Source organism: Equus asinus, chromosome 2 (genome assembly GCF_041296235.1).
Source record: "Equus asinus isolate D_3611 breed Donkey chromosome 2, EquAss-T2T_v2, whole genome shotgun sequence".
Classification (NCBI taxonomy): domain Eukaryota; kingdom Metazoa; phylum Chordata; class Mammalia; order Perissodactyla; family Equidae; genus Equus; species Equus asinus.
This window is the reverse complement of record NC_091791.1, coordinates 126237323-126254996: the sequence shown is the minus strand read 5'-3', so window position 1 is coordinate 126254996 and position 17674 is coordinate 126237323. Positions and strand designations below refer to the sequence as shown.

The window sequence follows — 17674 nt, the reverse complement described above, 5'->3', positions numbered from 1 at the left end:
TGAAACCCATTTCCTTTTCTTCTTCTTGGGCCTGAAGGATGACAATATTTCCTACCCTGCTTTGCTTGAGGCTGCACCCGTAAGACTAGTTCTGGCTCAAGGGCTATGAACAGAAGTGATATGGGCACTTCTGGGCCGAAGCATTTAGCGTTAGTGTGTGACCCTCCAGCTTTCCCTTCCCTTGCTGCGACAATTGTGGAGGCCATACCTTTAGATGGTGGAGCCACAAGATGGAAACAGCCTGGATCCTTGAGTCACCAGATGGAAAATACCTATCCTGAAGAGTTTCCCATCTCACATTGGACATGTGTATGCACAAGAAATACAAGCCTTTGCTGTGGTAAGCAACTGAAATTTCAAATTTAATATGTTGCTACAACATAATTTAGCCTGTCCAAATAAAATTCTTCTGGAAATGTTCCTCACATATTAAAAAAACATGTATTTATGCATAATTTTATTGTATGTAAATAGGTACATTATGAAATATTCTGTATGTTCCTTTTCTTACCTAACAACATTTTTGAGATTTTTCTACATCAGAACATATAGCTCATTCTTCTTAAGAGTTGGAAAGTGCTCTATGGTGTGAATGTACTTTCTTGAGTTTCTTGAATAAGTAGTACATACATATGATTTAAAATTAAGATGGTTCAAAAGAGTATATGTGAAAAATTCTCCTTCCCACAGCTTTCCTGAGCCAACAAATTTCCCACCAAAGGTAACCAATATTTCTGGTTCCATATGTATACTTCCACAGATGTGTTACATATAAGATGTTTAAATGAATCTCACTTAGTCTCAGGCTTGGCTGAGACCTAAAACAATAAGGCCATATTCAAAGTTAGATGCAAATCCAACAACACAGGATTTGCCACGGGAGAGTACAGAAAACCAGTCTTTCACTCTTAGTTCACCACCCACCTCCAGCTTACAAAAGATGTTGGAGAGGTTGAAAAATGATAGGAGATTTTTTAGAGATAGAGATAAAGTTTTTAGAGAAAGCTATTGGTGTAATGAGTCATTGTCACCACCCCTAAGGAGTGTATGACCCTCACCTCGTGCTGATAGAAGGAGTTTTGCTGGGATCCCACAGCAGTACATGGTATTCCTTCCAATGTGAGAGACATGGTGGCTGATGTCTGAGTTATGTCTGGGACATGTAAAAGGTGAAGGGCTGGCTCGGGCATCCTGTGGGGTTGGGATGAGGCTGTGGTTTGGGATGGAGTAGCACTCTCAACAATGGTTCAAATGAACATGTTTCCTCTAGTCCAAATATAGTACGCATAAGCCAGAGTTCTGGGGAAGTAATGTCTTGGATCCTGTTCAAGAAAACTGCCTAGAGAAGTGAGTGGACTTCAGCAGAAGGAAGGTAGAGGCATATAACCAGGTGCCCTGAGTTTCGAGAAGGAATTGTAAACAAACAGCTGTAAACACAATGCATTCATGTATGGGAAAGAAACCACAGAGATAAGATCCTCAAAGATGGTACGAGGGAGCTTTAAAGAACTCAGGAATACAGCCCCCCCACCCCAAAAAGGAGTAAGCCTTAAACATCTGCGAACCCTTGAGAATGCAGGTGCCACTCACAACAGTACTAGTCAAGTACCAATGTTACTGTCCCCCCATTACTTCCTCCATATGCCCCAACCTTCACAGGTCTCACGATTGTGTAAGTCCTTCACGAAAAGGGTGCCTGGCTGCAGGTGCAAATGGGCGCTGGAATCCAGCCTGCTTTCCACTCTCCAAACCATAAGCCCCAGTAGAGGGCTGTGTCTACTTGGAGGAAGAGTTGCTTTTTCCTACTTCATGAGAAGCAATTCTCTCACCGTGGAATTGCATCCACCCAGAAGGGGAATATTTTTCTAAACTACGCAAAGACACCAGATGGACAAACAACCACTCAGGGATCATCTTTCTAGCAAGATGAAGAAAGGAGTGGAAGCATTGAACGAGGGAAGAGTGAAACTGGTCACACACTCCTTTTCCATAGGCGTTGGCCCACCTTATAGAGCCCAAGCTGGGAGAGAGAGAGAAGCTTCAGTTTTAAATAAATTTTAGTGTGATGACTATTAGAGGGGGCTGGGTATTTTTGTTACTTAACTGATGATGTTTGGGAGACCAGCATGACAGGAGAACTTTTAATACGTAAGAGTGATCAGAAAAGTTGAGGGACCTGACCAAGTTTTCCTCTAAGGGGGCAAGAGAAAACTAGCCCCAGAGAATAAATTAATGGGCCAGTAGAAGACAAAAATTAAGATGTTTTCTGATTTACACCCTGTATGGAGACCGCTAGCTCCCTACTAATCTACATTCTGTCCTTTAGGCACAAAGCCAGGCTATATTTCCCAGTGTCCCTTGCAATTTGATATAACCTTTAGACTAAATTCTTTTCGATGGAACGTGGGATGGGTTAGGGCTAATCTGATGGATGCCACTTCCAAGACTGGCCTATTAAACACCCTCCCCCGCCTCCCCACACAAAACTCTTTCTCTCCTCTTCTGCCAGCTGGATGGAGATGGTGACAAAGGCACAAAAGTTGACAGATAGAAGGAATCTGGGTCCATGAATGACAGCAGTGATGAGAGCTGCCCTATGAAGCTAAACACCTGTCCAGACTACTATGTGAGCAGAAAATAAACCTTCATTTTGTTACATCATTATATTTTAGGTTTGCTTATATTAAAGGAATCCCAATTCTTTCAAATCTAAAAAAATAAAACACAAGTAGAAATTATTTCTTGCCAAGCAAGAGAGAATTGCAGGGAGACATATAATCTCTGTGAACAAAGTAAAAGATAGGGTTTATAGGGCTTGGGGAAAATGTGGGATTTAGGTTAAATATAGATGATTGGCTTTGATTGGCTCAAAGCAAAATGGGGTTAGTCATTGATTAGATGGATTTCAAGAGCAGACCTATTGGGACAGGGTTTGGTGTCTGTGGGTCATTCAGCCCAAGACTGATATTGACTGATCTTACAGTTTCCTGTTTAAATACCTGAGAGCATGAGTAAGGTCCTTCAGGCAAGAGTGGAATTTTCCATTCTCATTTACCTTTTGGTCCTCATTGACAGGTCATGGAAGAGGCCGTTAAATATTGTCTAGAACAGGGATGGGCAATTTTTTTTTCTGTAAAGGGTCAGAAGGTAAATATTTTAAGCTTTGCAAGCCATACTGTCTCTGTTTCAGCTACTCAACTCTGCTGTTGTAGCACAGAAGCATCATAGACAATATAGAAACAAATAAGATTGGCTATGTTCCAATAAAACTTTATTTACAAAAACAGATGATGGCCCAGATGTGACCCACAGGCCATAGTTTGCTGACCCCCGGTCTAGAACTCTAGATCTAGTCTATCTAGACTAGATATGGTTTTGGTTTTTCCTACAGGGTGAAATGGTGGCTGTGGTGATCACCATGATTTCATTTTGTTTTTGATTCAGGATCATCTTTTGCTCCATCTGATGAGACAGTCACCACACGGTAGAGGTTAAAATTCTGGCCACCAACTAGACAGTATACAACTGCAACATAAACAAATACACAACTAGGAGAATCAGGAGGGACCGGAAAGCTCACCAAAATCAAGATCCAAGTTTTCAGAGATTAAACTCCCAGAAAAGATCCACTTCTTGACCTGAGTTATGGGAATAAGATAAGGAGTATTGACCAGGTTGTTATCTTTTGAAATTTTTTGAAGTTTCTCTAACTTTTTTGATAATGTTGAAAATCTGTCTGAGAGATCTTTGGGAATATAAGCTGCTTAGAAGCAAAGAGATCTGAAGTTTCTGAGGAAGTGTATTGCCAAAAAGCCCACAAGCCTGGCCTGAATAAATAAGTAAAGCCATAAAACAACACTTGAATCTGCAAACTTGAGCCATCAGGAAGCAAGCTGTCAAAGCTGTATAGTCAGTCCCCAAGGAAGGCAAGCTCCCCACTTCACGTAGAGCCAGGGACAACAATGGCTGGGCGAGAACTTGCCAGAGGCCAGAACCAGGGCCTAAGGAGAACAATGACAGAATTTTTCCTAAAGAGCAAAATTGGGTCTAATCTAGGAACTTCCTTCACTGTCAGGAAAGGGCATCTTCATACATCTCAGGATTCCATAATTGCTTTTAACGTGACTGTTTTGTGTTTCCCATTCTCCCTTTTCCAAATAGGAGTTTTTATGCAGTTTTTCTGTCCCCTCTATCACTGTATATTGCGTGGGTGGGTTTATTGGGATAGTGATGAAGTGGCAACACCTTGGCTTTTAGTTCACAGGTTGCTGGACCATGAGGAAATTCATCCAGGCCAATTAGAAAAGACTGAGAGGGGGCTGGCCTGGTGGTGCAGCGGTTAAGTACACACATTCCGCTTCGGCGGCCTGGGGTTCACCGGTTCGGATCCTGGGTGCAGAACTACGCACCACCTGTCAAGCCATGCTGTGGCAGGTGACTCACATATAAAGTAGAGGAAGATGGGCATGGATGTTAGCTCAGGGCCAGTCTGCCTCAGCAAAAAGAGGAGCATTGGCTGCAGTTAGCTCAGGGCTAATCTTCCTCAAAAAAAAAAAAAAAAAAAAGACTCAGATCTAGCTTTTGATATGAAATGCTATAATTGGGTGGGATTATTTGTCATCTTTCTTGCAGGAAGGGTGAGTATCTTTGCTGACCAGAGAGACAGACTGTAACAGAGACCTCTTCTGTTACAGACTGTAACAGAGACCATTATTCTCTTTAGGCACACAACTAAACTCTTTCCCACATTACCTTTCAATTTGTGTGTGGCCATATGACAAAGTTTTTTCCAATGTAATGTGAGTGGAAGCAATGTGCACCACTGTCTGACCTAGTGGATGGTAGACCACAAGATGGAAGGAGCCTAGGGCCCTGAATGACAGCAACGAAGGAGAGCCACCTCCTTGACTTGAATATCTGTTCAGGACTGTTAGGTGAGCAAGAAATAAACTATTTTGCCCAGTCATGTTTTGGATCTATTTGTTGCAGTAGTTTAGCCTACATTAACTGATACACACCCCTTGAGTCATGCTTGTTCAACATAATGATTACACATGTACATCCTTTTTAAATATAATTATTTATTTATTTTTTTTTGGTGAGGAAGATTGGCCCTGAGCTAACATGTGTCAACCTTTCTCTATTTTGTATGGGGGACGCCACCACAGCATGGCTTGATGAGTGGTGTGTAGGTCCACACCCAGGATTCGAACCTGTGAACCCCCGGCCACTGAAGCAGAGCATGCGGACTTAATCACTAGGCCACTGGGCCGGCCCTATCAAACATAATTACTAATGGAAACATACTAGACACCCTGTAATGAAGCTTGCTTTTTTCTTTAATGTCTTGGAAAGGGTTCTATATCAGTATATTTAAAACTTCCTTGTTCTTCTTTTCTTTCTTTTTCGCTTTTTGATAGCTTAAGTATCATGTTAATTAACTAATTACCTACTGATGGATGTTTAGGCTGTTTCTAATCTTTTGCTAGTGTCCTATGTTCAGCTTCTTTCAATTGGTACTCTGCAAATGCAAGGCACAGGTCAGCTTGGTGTTTAGCATTGTCTAGTTTTACTCTCTGACTTAGGACTTTACTTAGCTTCTTTTAGCCAAAGTACAAAGCTAATATGCGACCCTACTGATTCTCTGTGGCCCGTTATTGTAAAATGTATATTGAAAAGTAAACTCAAATGGTTACAAGTCAAATTTTTACACTGATAGGAAGAATATGGCTTGGTGGTTACCAGCATGAATTATATAGTCAGACAGCCCTGGGTTCAAATCCCAGCTCTGCTACTTGTAACAGGGAACTTAACCTTGGGCAAGTTATTTAACTCCTATAAGCACTAATTTTCTCACTTGTACCATGGGGGTTACTGTGAGGATTAAATGACAATGTAAGTGAAGGGCTTAGTGCATGATAACTATCAATTAACAGATACTGTAGATTTTTCCTTAATATGGAATTTTTTCTAATTATCAAAGAAAGCAAAAATTAAACGTGAGTCTAAGGTTAGGACATATAACTATCTTTATTGTTAAGACGGGAACTTGTTTTTCAAAAGATTAAATCATCATTCAATGTTTTTTTCAAAATGATTTTACCTACTTTTTGGTAACTTGCTAGTTTCTCTTTAAATTCTACCACTAACATCTCCCCATGTCAATAGAAATGTATTGACTTTATTCTTTTTAATGGTTAAACCATTTTTGGGGTAACTACAGTATTCGTTTTTAATAAGTAGAGAGCCCTCAAATCTTGTGACTATTCATTTGAATTTTGGATCAAACTATGAGCATTAGATTGTATTGGGTCAGGGCTGATCCTATACTGTAGGTTCAGAAAATGCGGTCATTGCAGATGCCATAACAAATGTTAAAGCAAACAACACAGCGGCTTCCTCGCTTTGGGAGGGAGAAGGGAAGGAGTTGTAGAAAATGTACACAAATGTACATGCCATTCTCCTAAGCCCTTGAATTCCAGAAGTGAAACTGGAGGGCTATGCTGTCCATATTAGGAAATGAATGGTTGCTTGATGACCACAGCATTAAGCTAAGTATTTTGCCACTTTTTTAGGGGGGAGGCATGGAAGGGAATTGGTCAGGAAGATATTATTATTAGATGAATTAGCTTTATAACCCCTCTATTCTCTTCCAACATAATCTCAGTGCAGTCACAGGCATTATAAAACCAAACTTTCACTTTAACTGGAGAGACTGAAACCCAGCTCAGTCTTTAAAGATGAAGTTTCTGAATCAGATTCCCAAATGAGGTTATCTGTCATTCTCTGAAATTGCAGCAGGGTTAAAAACCTGTGTTAAGATTGGTTTGAGGGGCTGGCCCCGTGGCCGAGTGGTTGTTAGTGCACTCCACTGCAGTGGCCCAGGGTTTCACCGGTTCGGATCCTGGGCATGGACATGGCACACTCATCAGGCCACATTGAGGCAGCGTCCCAGCTAGAAGGACCCACAACTAAAAATATACAACTATGTACCGGGGGGCTTTGGGGAGAAAAAGGAAAAATAAAATCTTAACCAAAAGATTGGTTTGAATCAATCAAAGCATTCAATATGTGCTCTTGCTATAAAGCAGTAAATGAAGGCCCAGGGTACAGACAACCTTTTCAACCTCTCTGCCACTGAATATATTTCACCGTAATAAATATCAGCATCTCCCATTATACTATACTTAGTTTCCTTTAGCTTAGAATCAGGGATAAAATATCATTAAGCTTGCAACAGGAATACAGCTGTATGGCATGTGCTGTGTGAGGGCAGTAAAGATGTGATGAAGGCCAGCCCCAGCAGCCTAGTGGTTAAGTTTGGTGCACTCCACTTTGGCCACCCAGGTTCAGTTCCCGGGCGTGGACCTATACTACTCATTTGTCAGTGGCCATGCTGTGGTGAAGAAGATTAGCAGTGGATGTTAGCTCAGGGGGACTCTTCCTCTGGGAAAAAAAGAAAAGATATGATTATCCAGGGGCCCAAACACCTCAAACTTAACAAAATCAAGTGGGAAACTCCTTTTCTACACCCTCTATTTGGGAAACTTCTTTTTCACTGAAGTTTCTCTGGGCCACCTTGCATCCTCAGAGCTCATGTTTCCAAAATACTTGCCTGGTGTCCTCCATAACTCCTCTATACTTTTCTCCTGAAAGATTTTTTATTTTTAACTCAGAAAGGACATATTTTTTTTTTTTTTGAGGAAGATTAGCCCTGAGCTAACATCTGCTGCCAATCCTCCTCTTTTTTTTGCTGAGGAGGACTAGCCCTGAGCTAACATCCGTGCCCATCTTCCTCTACTTTATGTGTGGGACGCTTGCCACAGCATGGCTTTCCAAGCGGTGCCATGTCCGCACCCAGGATCCAAACCAGCGAACCCCAGGCCACCCAAGCAGAATGTGTGCACTTAACGGCTGCACCACCGGGCTGGCCCCTGAAAGGACAGATTTTCGTTTTTTTTTAACTCAGAAAGAATCCTGGCCAACCTTGACAACAGAAAATGTTTATTAATATACTTTATAACTCAATATTCAGTGTTGGTGCTTGGAAATAAAGATTTTTTTTTTGAGGAAGATTAGCCCTGAGCTAACATCTACTGCCAATCCTCCTCTTTTTGCTGAGGAAGACTGGCCCTGAACTAACATCCACGCCCATCTTCCTCTATTTTATGTGGGACGCCTGCTGCAGATGGCTTTGACAAGCAGTGCGTAGGTCCACACCTGGGATCCAAACCGGCACTCCCAGGCCGCCAAAGTGGAACGTGCGAACTTAACCGCTGTGCCACTGGGCCAGACCCTAAATATTTTTGATAGATGTAAAGCCCCTGGGCACGTGTAGGTGTCTATGGACACATTTACAGGAACTGGTTGGCCCTACAATTCTCCCAGCCAGCCACGCTTTTTGCTAGGCTGACTTCAACTTGGGCATCCTCTCCTAAGTCTTAACAGTACTTGACAGCATCTTGTTTATAACAGCTCTGTCAGACGGGGGGGGCCAGATGGCTCCCAAAGAGCCCCGACTAGAGGCCCAGACCTGTAACCAGATGTCTTGTTCTAGGACAGATGGCTTGAACTGCCTCCTATTCCCTTTTGCTCTGACAGGCTGTGGGACTGCTGAGTGCTGGGGCCACCACAGAAATCTGGATGGAGCTGTGCAAAGACAGCTTTCTATTAAGTATCAAGGAGAGTGAAATGATCCAATGTTTTCAAAGATGAGTTACTCGGGGGGCCTGGCCCAGTGGTGTAGTGGTTAAGTTTGCACGCTCCACTTCAGTGGCCCAGGGTTCGCGAGTTTGGGTCCCAGGTGCAGACCTACACACCGCTCATCAAGCCATGCTGTGGCAATGTCCCATATACAAAATAGAGGAAGATGGGCACAGATGTTAGCTCAAGGACAATCTTCCTCAAGCAAAAAGTGGAAGATTGGCAACAGATGTTAGCTCAGGACCAGTCTTCCTCACCAAACAAACAAAAAAAAACCCCCAAAAAACCGATGAGTCACTTTGGGATTGGCCTTTTTACTTGCCTTAAAGTTCTGACTACTTCCATTCCCAGGTGAGTGAAGAACAACATGGTGCACTTCATCAGAATGTTGGCAAATCCCAGAGTCACAGGAATGGAAAGGACCTTTGTGGTGAGAGCAAGTTGAAAGGGAATGTGAGCAAAAAAGTTGAAAGGGCAAGAGAGCATCTACCTGCAGAGGAATGCCGGCTGCCACAGGCCAGCAGCCCTCATTACCTTGAAGACATTCTCAAATTTCAGCTTTGGGCCTCAGGAACTAGGTGCTGGCAGTTCCCCAGGGTTGACTGGCTGGGGGAGGCTGACACATCATATAACTCATGACATCAGATACCAAATGGCAATTGACTGCTTTAAAATGCAAACTACAACACCACAAATAGGAACAGTTCTGTGAAAGAAAGGACCTAGGAGTCATGGGCATATCACCCTCTGTAGGAACACACACCGGAAGCCCAACCAGACTGCAGATAACATTCCTGGTGTATCCATCTCCACAGCAGTGAGGTCGCCTCAGGAATGTGTTGACTTGATATACCTCCTTTCAGGCACCCCCTGGACTGTCACATTTTTTCTTTTACACAAGTTAGCACCATTTACTTAGCAGAGGCTTTACACATGCTAACAGAGGCTCCTGAGGCTATACCTTGATCTCAGAAGAAGAAGAAACATTAATCTTCTTGTTACATTTTAATTTTCCATGACAGTAAAAGGTACAGTAACTGCAGGACAGTCCTCTTCTGCCTTCCTAGGGTAATTAATCCTGAAAAACCTCATGTGGGGCCAATGTAAGTCAAAAACGTAATCACCGTTAATTTCAGTGGGAAAACATTTTATATGTTCCCTGAGTCCCAAAACTGATGCCCCCCCATGCTAAAATACCAAATCTCATTAAGACGGACACAATTACATCAATAATTAACATTGGCTGGGGCCGGCCCGGTGGCACAGCAGTTAAGTTCGCACATTCCGCTTCAGTGGCCCGGGGTTCACTGGTTCTCATCCCTGGTGCGGACATGGCACTGCTTGGCAAGCCATGCTGTGGTAGGCGCCCCACATATAAAGTAGAGGAAGATGGGCACAGATGTTAGCTCAGGGCCAGTCTTCCTCAGCAAAAAGAGGAGAATTGGCGGCAGATGTTAGCTCAGGGCTAATCTTCCTCAAAAAAAAAAAAAATTAACATTGGCTATCATAAACACAAACTAAAGACATTTTCCCTTCATTAGTTATGACTGATTACATTATTATAAAATATGGCCATTTACCTGTTGTTTGTTAGCTTTTGTCATGCACATTTAAGATTAAATTTATAATAAAACTTACATACAAATGATACCAAATATGTGTACAACTCAACCTTTATTTTAAAAAAGAGTAATAAAATCAATGAAAACCATGCAAATGGTATTACCTTTACTAAACATGTGGAAATATAAGAGACATGATGTGTAAGATTATTTCTGCTATAAATAAGCAAAACTATGAGAAATCTGATGGGAGAACTTAAGGTAACATAAGCCAACTTCACCAACTAACATAGTGAAGATGATCCACAGTGGCTCTCTTCTTCAGGTGCTAGCAGCTCCAAGAAATAGACCCAACCAAACCCAGCCTGTTGATGCAAAGAAATGCCTTGGGTATCATTTAACTTTTATTGCAAAACAAACCACCTCAGAACTTATTGGTTTAACTTTAAAGCAATAAACATTATTTTTCATTGGTCTGTGGGTTTGCTGGGGGGTTCTTCTGGTCTAGGTCAGTACAGCTGGGCCTACATGGTCTACGATGGCCTAGCTCACATGTCTGGTGGTTGGCAGGCTAGTCGGTCTAAGGAGCCAACCTCATATGTCTAGCAGTTGGTTAGATGTCAGATGGCATGATGACCACATCTCTCATCATGCATCAGGTTAGCCAGGAGTTTTTCACAAGGTGGTGGAAGAGTTCTCAGCAGCAAGAGAGAACAAGCCATAATTGTAAGCACTTTTCAAGGCTTTTCTTGATCAGATTTGCTAATGTCCCATAGAACAAAGTAAATCACATCACCAAGCCTAGATTCAGAGAACGGAGAAACAGACTCCACCTCTTGATGAGAAGCTGAAAAATACCGTGGCTATTCCAGCCAATCTACTATAGCTTGGAAGCCAAAGCAGAGAGATTAAATGATATTACTTGTAACCAGATGGGTGAATATCTCAGGGTTTAAACATATTTCTATGAAGGGAGAGGGACTTTTCTGTTTCAACTACTGAGGTCATCTAGTATGGCTGCCCTCTTGGGTCCTCTACACCTGAGGCAAAGAGATAAAACCAAAGAGGTAGGCAGAGGTTAGGGCTCTGCAGGCCACATGAAAGTATTTAGGTCTTGATCCCAAGAGCAATGGGAAGCCATAGAGTGTTTTAAGAAGGAGAGATAAGATCACTTGGGCTGCGGTGAGGACAGTAATTCTAGAAGCTCTGTCAGGAATGGGAATAGTGAGATAAGTCTTCAGTCACAGAATATGGCATCAAGAGAAATGTTTTTTGGTTTTTTTTGAGCAAAAGATGGTTGAAACTAGAGCTTGTTTGAATACTGATGGAAGGATTCAATATTGTAAGCGGTTAAAGGGAGACCCCTGAGAATTGGGAAGGGAAACTTGAGCACGCATGAAAAGTTTGCCTTTTAAAAAAAATCATCATATAATAAAATTGATTATATCTTTGTTGTACAGTTCGATGGATTTTAACACATGTATGGATTCATGTAACCACCACCACAATCAGGATACAGGAGTTCCATCACCCCAAAACCCTCCTTCTTGCTATCCCTATAGTCACTCCTCCATTCCTAACTCCTGGCAACCGCTGATATAGTCTCCATCACTATAGTTTTAATCTTTTCAAGAGTGTCATTTTGAGACTAGCTTCTTTTACTAAGCATAATGTCTTTATTGTTATGTTATTATAACGCCAAGTTGTTGGGTATATCAATACTTCATTCCTTTTTATTGCTGAGTAGTAGTCCATTGTGGTCATTCTGAAAGTAATCCCCAGGTCAGTAAATGATATCACTATTCTACCAGGTACTTGGCCCAAAAACCTTGGCAACATCCTTGACTCTATTCTCTAACCTATACTTCCAATCCACAAGGAAATCCTGCGGGCTTCACTTTCAAAATACACTTGGAATCTGACCGCTTCTTACCACCTCCCCTGCTATTACCTAGTTCAGGCCATGATCATCTTCTACCAGGACTAGTGGTTCCACTCTTACCCTTCCACTCCCATAGTCTATTCTCCACACGATAGCTAGACTGATCCTTTTAGAAGGCTTAAATCTGATCAAGTCAGTTTTCTGCTCCAAACTCTCCAGTGGTTTCAGTGGTAACAATCCAAAGTTGTCACCAGGGCCTACAAGGCCCCACATGATTGGGCACCTGGTTACCTCTCTGAGCTCATCTCCTACCACTCACCCCCTCAATCACTCTATCAGCTGTAGGGGTCTCCTTGCCATTCCTATAGCACGTCAAGCATGCTCTTGCCTCAGCGCATTAGAACTTGCTATCTCCTCTGTCTTGAAAATTCTTTCACTAGATATCCACATGGCTCACCCTTATCAAGTCAATTTCAGTTTTTGCTCAAATGTCCCTTACCAAAGAGTCCTTCTCTGACTAATATCTAAAATAGCAGCTACCTGACACCACTGTCTAACCCTGATCTGTTCTTCAAAGCACACGTATGTTTTTCTGTCTCCACACACTACAAAGATCCTTGAGAACAAGGAATTTTTTTGTTTACCACTCAACAAGCACCTAGATGAGTGCCTCACCTGGCATATAGTGAGAGTTCAACGAATATTTTTGATTGAATACTAAATTATAGGAGGGAAGGACAGGATAGAAACACACATAGATTTCTAGATTTTAGGGCATCCTCCATTTTTCTGTTACTTATACAGTAGGATAATCAGGGGAAAGAGTATGGGAAGTGTGGGGTTAGAGATCTGCAGACAGTGGAGAGCAAGTTAACTAGAAAAATATAATGAAATTTCCTGGCACTGTTCAGAGCCCATTTAAGGCTGAAATTACTAATTTAGTGATGCCAAACTATTCAGCAGGACAATTTTCTGTGACAGAGTACAGACATGAAGAAGCATGTTGGTCCATTCAGGGCAGAGGATTTGGCTGGGGAAAAGGTAGTACTGGGGCAGGCTTAAGAATAAGTAAGAGCAGGATTGTAATGATGTACCTTGAATCTAAAATGGATAAGGAGGGAAGTGAGGAGTGAGGATTAAGTACAGGCTTTCAACAGATTGGAGGTTCTGATTAAGTGAAAAAACAGTTATGGTGAAGTTCTTGAGCAGTCAAGCTTAAAGGATATCAGGCTGTGATTGGACAGAGGGATGTTCTAATTACTGAATCGTGCTGCGATAGCGTTTCTGGTGACAAGGTCCAGGGTTTTGACTGGGATTGGGAGGCTGACATAAAGGTCCTTAGAGATGAGGCTCGGACGTTAAATGAGTTGTCCACATTGACTCTGAAATTATCAAGATGGAAGATGGTTAGAGGAGAGAAAGTAAGACAAGGAGCTGGATGCACAAATAAGCAGATGATCTCTACACTGGCAGCTGACAAAGTCTAAAAAGTAAGCGTCAGAGAGGCAAAGGTTTTTACAAGAGGCGACAGTACTGGGCACGCAGCCCCTCATCTTTGGAACCTGGGAAGTGAGAATACTAATCCATAAGAAGGGGTTCCAGGGAATGCTGCACCCTCAGGGGACGGCCAGGTCTCCGTCCAAGGAGTGTAGAAGTTCAGAGAAAAGCCGATCTGGAAGCGGGAATCTCAGAGGAAGACTCATTGTCCTGTATTTACATTCTTCAACCTACCGCCCGCGCCACAACAAACTCCGCAAACTAGAAAACACACAGAGAAGACTGCATGCAAACCAGCTCTTTTCAACTGCCCGCGGAAGTGCTCACACCGGAACTCCTCCGTGTCCGCGCTTTCCTATTGGCCGAAGCTTCCCCCAGCTTCAACCCGCTTCCGCCCACGACTCAACCGGGCGGGGCCATCCCTAGAAGTCACTTCCGCCTGACCCCGCCCATCGTTCCCTTTTTGGCCGCTTCCGGCCTCCGGCCCCGCCCCATCCTTGCGGCCCCGCCCCCGCCCCGCCCCGGGTCGGCAGCCCGGCCCCGCGGCGCCTCTTCCGGTGCGGGCCCCGCCCCGGCTGTGGACCCCGGCTGCGGAGAAGTCCGAGACGCAGCTGCCGCGCCGGGGCTGAGCGGCCGCCTCCTGCACTGCGGGCGGACCGGAGCGCCCCGCGCAGGTAAGCCTCACGGGGCCCGTCTCCTTTGGCCGCCGCGGGAGCGGGGGTTGTGGCAGGTGGAGGGGACGGAGGAGTGGGAGGGGAGGCAGGTGTGTCAGGGGAGACGTGAAGGCGCGGGCTGGCGGAGCGTGGGGCCGTGGAGGAAAAGTGAGAGCTCTGGGAGGAGCCCGGAGGCGCCCTGCTCCCATCAGGGTGATTTGAGATAAAGGAATGGGAAGAGTAAGGGGCCCCCGGGAACTGAGAGGGCAAGGATAGGTGGGGTTGGGGTGATCGGAGAAGAGCCAGCGGATTGGCTGTGAGGGCTTGGTAAAGGTAAAAGTGATAGGGCTGGACCTGGGGGGGGGCGGGTAAAGAATGGGGGAGGGGGCTGGAGTAACCTGGGACGGAGGTCTGGGGCTGGAAGGGGGCCGGGGCCTGAGGGATCCGGCGGCGAAGGTAGAGGGAATGGTGGGCGAGGCCGGGTTCAAAGCTGCAAGTAGTCCGTTGCGCCGGGCTTGGTGGTCCGGGAACTTTAGGGGAAATGGGGGAGGGGGCCGTATGAAGGGATGAAGTGGCTTAGATTTCTGAGACGTTAAGTTTTCTAAGTGTGGGCCGGTGGTATTGTTGTTTGGATCAACTGGCTGCTTAGGGACAGGGGGAAGATGGGCTCTTTGGGGGAGGGCGTGTGTATTGAGTTGTAGAACTGAGTCATCTCAATCTTACTAAAGAGGCCGTGAGACACCTCCCCCTCTGCTGGGGACAGCATGCAGAGAAGATGGTGCCACAAGACAAGAAGCAGTTGTTCAATGACTGGCAGGACTTGGTTGAAAAATTATCCTGCTTGTGATCGATTGACTGTGATGATTATAAGGAAAATTAAAATGACCACCGAGTTATTTGCTTTATTCTTTTGTTTCATTTTCTTTGAGGCAAATTGTTTTTATTTTATATGAACTCTTGTCCACTGGATTTAATGTGGGTGCAAATCTTTTCATGCTTTGTTACACTATAAAAAGGGCTAAGCAGAACGAAAGTATTGCTACAGGCATAACTCACACTTTCTAAGGTGCCAAGAGAGGAAGTAAAGGCAGTAAGAGGCAAATTGGAATTTGAATCTTTCACAGAATACACAGACTACAGAAGGCAAAAGCAGTGTTTCTAAGATAAACAGAAAATGAGAATTTTTTAATCTCCGCTTTTTGCCTAACTTTAAAAATTGTACCTTTTTTCTCTAACCCATTTAAAAACTCATAAGTCCAAGCAGTTTTTATTGCTAGGGATGTGATTATTTCCCCATGAATTTTTGGAAATGCTAAAAACATTTAGGTTTTTAAAATCTTTCTCCGCAATCCTAAAACAGTTCCACAGAATGCAAATATCAAGTCCTAACCTGTGCCACCCAGGTCCTTCTTTCATGTGATGACAACATTGTAGCCATGTTGCAAGTCCTGTTCACCTAAAATTTGCGCATGCATAGTAATCCGTTCAGTTTTGGAGCTTGCTGAAGAAAGTGAGGTTTGTTGGGGGTGGGGGCCTGGAGAGGAAGAAGGGAAGTGGGGGTTAGAGGAGGAGAGGGTGTGAAAGGGGAGTGTGTTTGGAGACTGATTGGTAAGAATGCTGATAAACCTGCCCACAGAATACTTTTGGCCTGAAAGCCTTTTCTTTTTGTATTCGTCATAGAATATCATAGAAGTGAATCAGAAAGAAAGGGGATGTGAAGAGATTTACTTGGCTGTTTATAAAAAAGAAACATTGACTTGTTGTTTAGACACTGTTGATATCTCTTTCAAATTAATTAACTTTAAAATCTCCAGAGGAACTCCCCCTTATTTGTTTTTGAGTGACTATTGCAATTTGAAACTCTTGCCTCCTCGCCTGTTTTCTTTCTTTCATGTTGTTGAAATTGGATTCTTTTTGAGGCTCTAATGTCAAGTTAGTGTGGTTCAGCCCACAAACGCTGGCAGTTTGATCTGGGAAATTTGAAAAGTTTAAACCCCAGAGCATTCTGCTAGGTTCTGCTTTTCTGTGAGAGAAATCTGTCTGCCTGATAGTTGTGTGTCTACCTGATGGTGCTGTCTTTCTCTGATGGGCCCGGGAACCTAAGCACTATTCTCTCTTTGGTAGGCAAGCCCTTCTTTCCCTTTATTATTGTGGTTTTCATACTCACAACCTTTGTACAGTGCAAACCCAGTTGCCTTCTCAGTAATAAACAGATTAATGTTTGATAATGTTGAGGGAGAGAGCACACAGATGTTTGCAGGCTAGATATTGTCTGGATTTACGTCTTTTTAAACCCACAGTAGTCACCACTACTGAGATTCATCCCTTATTTCTCCTGTTAAATCATATTCCTCTTCTTCATACTCTTCCTTACCCACCTACCTCTCCACTCCTCCCCGAGTCCCACCACTCACTCACCTTAAAACTGAAGTTTAGGGACATATGTTTAGTGTTCAGAATTCATGCCCTTTACTGGAGAAAAGAAAGCCTTCTTGTACTTGTTTTACATAGTGTTTTTTTTCTCTTTTGTGGTTTCTATCAATCACTTAAGGTTTAGGCCCAGTGTGCCTGCTGGGCTGTGCCCACATTCAGAGCCATGCCAATCTGTGGGTGAAGCTTGAGGTAGTGATGGAGCCACAGCAGCAGCAGAAGCAGCAGCAGCAGCAACAGCAGCAGCCGCCGCCACAGCCGCCACCAGCACACCTGGCTGCTCTGCAGATGGATACCAGAGAGAAACAGGGACAGCAGATGAGAGAAGCCCAGTTCTTGTATGCCCAGAAGCTGGTCTCACAGCAGACTCTCTTTTCTGCCACACCTGGGAAGCCTTCTGGTAGCCCTGCCCTTGGTCCCTTAGCCAGAGTTCCGCAGGCCCCAGCAGTGACCCGAGTTTTTGAACGGAGCAGTGTGAACTCAGAGCCTGAAGAAGAGGAAGGATGTTTGGAAGATGAGGAAGGGGATGACGAAGTTACAGAGGTGGCTGAGAAGGAGGCCCAGGCTGCTTCAAAATATTTTCATGCGCAGAAACTGGCTCGCCAAGACCCCAGAGCAACACCTGTGTCTGGTCTACTTCCAGCACCAGGGCTCCCACCACATGGACAGCAAGCTAAAGAAGACCATACCAAAGATGCTTCCAAGGCCCCACCTTCAGTCTCCACAGCTGGGCAGCCAAGCTGGAATCTGGATGAGCAGCTCAAGCAGGTCAGTCTTTCTGGCATGTGAGGTCCTTAATTCTTCCTAAAGGCTAACCAGAGAAGGTACTAGATTGCCAGGGCTAGGGTCTCTGCCAGTCTGTGCCTTCTCATCCCACTTCAGTGACCAGCAGCCTAGATATAAAAAGACTTTGAATTTTTTTCTCAAATTTGTTTTCTTGATTAAAG

At 44.0% G+C, this 17674-nt stretch overlaps 1 protein-coding gene across 4 annotated transcripts in view; it reads left to right on the top strand.

Moving 5' to 3' along the window:
• The first annotated feature begins 14191 nt into the window (after positions 1–14191).
• Positions 14192–17674, top strand: part of ARID3B (AT-rich interaction domain 3B) — a 51698-nt gene continuing 48215 nt past the window's right edge. For all 4 annotated transcript variants that reach the window (XM_070498130.1, XM_044764504.2, XM_044764503.2 and 1 more), the window contains exons 1-2: positions 14192–14318; positions 16849–17495. In XM_070498130.1, the coding sequence (XP_070354231.1) occupies positions 16926–17495 (570 nt within the window). In that variant the 5' untranslated portion in view covers positions 14192–14318; positions 16849–16925. The remainder of the gene's footprint in view (positions 14319–16848; positions 17496–17674) is intronic.